Source organism: Nothobranchius furzeri, chromosome 12, assembly GCF_043380555.1.
Source record: "Nothobranchius furzeri strain GRZ-AD chromosome 12, NfurGRZ-RIMD1, whole genome shotgun sequence".
Taxonomy (NCBI): domain Eukaryota; kingdom Metazoa; phylum Chordata; class Actinopteri; order Cyprinodontiformes; family Nothobranchiidae; genus Nothobranchius; species Nothobranchius furzeri.
This window is the reverse complement of record NC_091752.1, coordinates 51,984,452-51,988,413: the sequence shown is the minus strand read 5'-3', so window position 1 is coordinate 51,988,413 and position 3,962 is coordinate 51,984,452. Positions and strand designations below refer to the sequence as shown.

At 44.5% G+C, this 3,962-nt stretch overlaps 1 protein-coding gene across 1 annotated transcript; it reads right to left on the bottom strand.

Annotated features, from left to right (window-relative positions):
- Positions 1–2,567: 2,567 nt before the first annotated feature.
- On the bottom strand, positions 2,568–3,587 carry ier2a (immediate early response 2a). Its single transcript, XM_015945853.3, has one exon. It carries the CDS (start codon positions 3,484–3,486, stop codon positions 2,950–2,952), a length of 537 nt encoding a protein of 178 aa, XP_015801339.3. The 5' UTR covers positions 3,487–3,587; the 3' UTR covers positions 2,568–2,949.
- Positions 3,588–3,962: the final 375 nt, after the last annotated feature.

The following is a 3,962-nucleotide window of genomic DNA, read 5'->3' as shown; positions in this document are numbered from 1 at the left end:
CCCCATTGACTTGCATTCAATTTTTTTGGCCCCATGACCCGACTGGAAAGGGAGGAGGCTTCTCGGCTCCCTATTGGCTGACCAAAGCTTGGTTTATGCTTGACGCATTTACTTTCCGCTTGGTGATGCGGCTCGCGGATGGAACGCGCTTCACAACTTGCAGCGTTTATGGTTCATGCGGCTTGTCTCTGCGGTGAGCCAATATTCTCCCAAACTGTAGGGGGCAGCATGGAGCTCTATGGCATGCATCCAACACTACACCATAGTAGAAGTAAAAATTACTGTTGTTTACAACATGGCATTCCAGCATTTTTTAACAGCGTCCTCGTCGTTTCCAACAGTGCGAGCAATTTCTCTCCAAGAATTATTAACAACATGTTGATCACGGTGATCTCTGAGAGCTGAATCATACAAATGTCTGTATTTACGAACCTCTGCCATACTAGTTCTTGCCAGTCCGCCATGTTTTTCCGCGTCCGGCCGTCCGCGTGGTTAGAAAATTTCCTAGGTGCGCGGTGCGGAAATTTTGGGCCATGCGGAGGCGCGTGGTTGTTAAAATGATTCAATTTCGCCGTGCGGACCTCGCGGACGTGTCAAGCATAAACCAACCTTAAGATATTCTGCTGAAAACTGCCATAATGATATAAATCAGCCATAGTAAAAAAAAACACTATTATGAAATTAAAGCTAACTTTGTGAAATGAACATGATCCAATAAAAACTGAAAGAACAAAATAAAAATGCCTGAACAATAATTTGCATCATTGGGGAAGGATGAACTTGGAAAGTTTTACGTTCATAAAGAGCAAGTCACCCCCAAATAACCTTTTTTTTGCTGATAAACTAAAGAAACGAGTGTCTAATCGTGCTGCAGACACGTGCCGTCAATAATTTGGCACTTCAGTGCATCTTAGTTAAAATCTAAATATTCTGCCTAAAACTGGCAGTGTTGTGCCGTTGTCAGGTAAAAACTCTGCATTGTATTCTAATTTAAATCTGCCACCGCTATTGGCTAAGAGGTATGCTATGATGTAAACTGGTAGATTATGATGTCACAATGCCTGTGTGTGTGTGTGTATTTGTTAGCAGCTCCGCCCCCTCGGTCTGCTAGGCAACAGCATTTGTTGCATTTTTCAAACATGAAGTGGGAGTGGAGTTAGAATCTGGTAGGGGTTGACTTGCTCTATAAACACATTTTAAAAGAAAAACATTTCATAAAATTGAGCTCAGATTTTTACAGTCTGTTTTTCACTATTTCATTATCAAATAAAAATTGTCCAGTGTTTACTCATGTAGATACATATTTAATGTTGTATTATTTATAGATTTAATTTTGAACACTTTATAGTTCCATAGAAAACAGCTAGTTGCAGCATGATCAAGACCGAAGTAGATAAATATTGTAAAATGACTCCAAACTAGGACTGCATCATAAAAAGCATTGCTGAATGTTGTAATGAATGGACATTTTCCTCACCTCTCTCTGTTCAGTCATCAAAACTCAGAATACTGTAAATATTATTGCATATGAGCTACTACAGTTCTAGCAGACCCTGCAAATTGATGTTGCACATTTTGATAGTGTTGAATGATGACAAATATTCAATATATCCTGCAGAAAAAAAACTCGTCTTAAAGGGATACCAGTCCAGCATCGGGCTAAAGGCGGGGGACACCCTGGACAGGTCTCCAGTACATCATTGAGACACACAACCTGTCACACACTAAGAAAAAAGCTTTAAATCGACAGTACATTCCAAATGAATTTGTAAATGCAAAAAGAGTCTAGTTTTAAATCACTCCCCTGTAATGCTAATAAATGTGAGGAAACTCTATTTGGAGTCAGCTCCTGGGAGTAAAATGCTTCTGGCATGCCGCTTCAGGAGGTGTAGAGGGAAGGTGAATGATGCATATAGGTTTTCAGACATGACCAGACTGATCCAGATCGGTGTTCACAGACAAGCTGCACCAGTTTCAGCCGGAAGAATAAGCTCTCAGCCAGGGCCTCATGGGGTTCACACAGCCTAACCCCCCACCCTCTGCATTCCTGGGTTTTTTTTTTTTTGGTGCTGCATTCCTTCTTGTTTTCTAGCTTCACCCCCTTTCCCCCAAAACAAGCAGCCACTGGAAAATCCTCCTGAACATGCTGCAGGAAACCTGAACTGCATCCTTTAAATAGCCGATAGGATTTTCATCATATCCTCACAGATTTGACATAAACTCTGCATCAGTTACTTGAATCAAAGTATTGACTGCATCACTAATGATCTCAATGATCCAGACAATCTTCTCCAGCTCACACTCTTGCAGCAACAGAACCCCCATTGTTTTTAAGTGTTTGGTCAGCCTGTGGCTTTATGGCACCCACCCCCTCATCCTTTGGACCACAATCCCCTGAATTGTCCTGGCTTTTATTGTGCAAATCACGCGCGTGCGTGTGTATGAGAAAGAAAAGCAGTGGGGGAAGGAGCAGGACAACTTCTTATCAACTACTTTCCCTCCAGACACAAGCATGTTTAAATCTGACACTTCCTGTGAAAATGAAAACAAAACCAGACCAGGTCAGGTTAACTTCAAGTAGAAAAAGTTTAATAAATACTGAGGTAGATGTTTTACACTTTATCACATTCATGTCAACACGCAGACATCAACACAATCACTTCATTTGATTTGTTGAGAGGAAGAACGGATGAGTTCAAAGACAGCTCAGAGCTCAGTCCCGTTGGGATGTTGGAGCTCTGCCATGATCCATCTGGAAGTCTCTGAGACTGGGCCAGGGGCACAGACCGGCTGCTTCCGTCAAGACTCGTAACATGCCCAGACTTGTCTTGAGTGGGATTTCCGAGGCGGGCATCCGGGTCTTTATCCTAACCCAGACCTCGAAGCGGTGAGAGGAGTTCAAGACCCCTTTCAGTACGTGTGTAAAACGTAAAGCCAACGAAGGGCTTTTCAACACGCCGCGATGACCGTCTGTAGGGGGATGGGGGGTCCCAGTTCACCGCATTTCACATAGTCCAAAACGGAGCTCACATGGAGCTGCTGAGGGGAAATCCCACACTCAAGTTTAGCCTTTTTACAGGGTATGAAGTCCGGTTCGGCTGTAGCTTTGCCCCGGCGCTTCCGGGTGTGTTGTGCCGGGCCAAAGGGGCACGTATTCTCCTTGTCCGCGCCACTGTGAGAGTCAGCGTCTCCGGGCAGAAGGTGAGGGGAAGTCTCAGTCCGTCCTGCTGCAACAGAACTGGGACTTTGGAGCTCCTGACCTCCACTCGGCTCCGCGCACGTCTCCATCTCCGTATGTTGTTCACAAACAGCCGCCGCACTCTCAGCCGCCGTCTGGGCCGCGTGGTAAATGTCCCGGGCGGACTTCATCACCAGAGTCAGGAGGAGGCTCCGGTGGAGTCGGACCCCGCCTCGCTGCGTGCGCGAGCTGTACAGCTTCCCCAAAGCCACCACCATGATCCTCTTGGCCTCAGCGCTGACCTCCATGTCACAGTTTGTTTTCAAAGTAGATCAAAACAATCACAGCGCCAGGACTCCGTCTCGTGACTGTGACTTCACGCGCAGTCTCAAAACAGACGGCGCGCGGGACAAGTACTTATTACCTCGTTGACGTCACGCTCGTGATGTCTCGTGATAGAGCCCCGCCCACCGTCCTCGCGTACAGACTGTTATTTCCACCCTATGTTTCCACCAGCCTGGAGCAGCTGTTACACAACTGTAGTTCCAGTCTGAACTATAAAAGACCAGATTATACATTTATGAGTTAAATCTGTTGAAAAAACAGAGTTCTAAATGCTAATTTACAGGTTATTTGCTAAATTAAAAAAAATAAAAAACACATTATGGCAACACTTAAGGGTCTCCTTATTAACATCACATAGTGCATTATTAATAATTAATAAACTATTAATAAAGCACCAATAACTGCTTGTTATTAATGCTTAAATAAGGAATTACTAAGC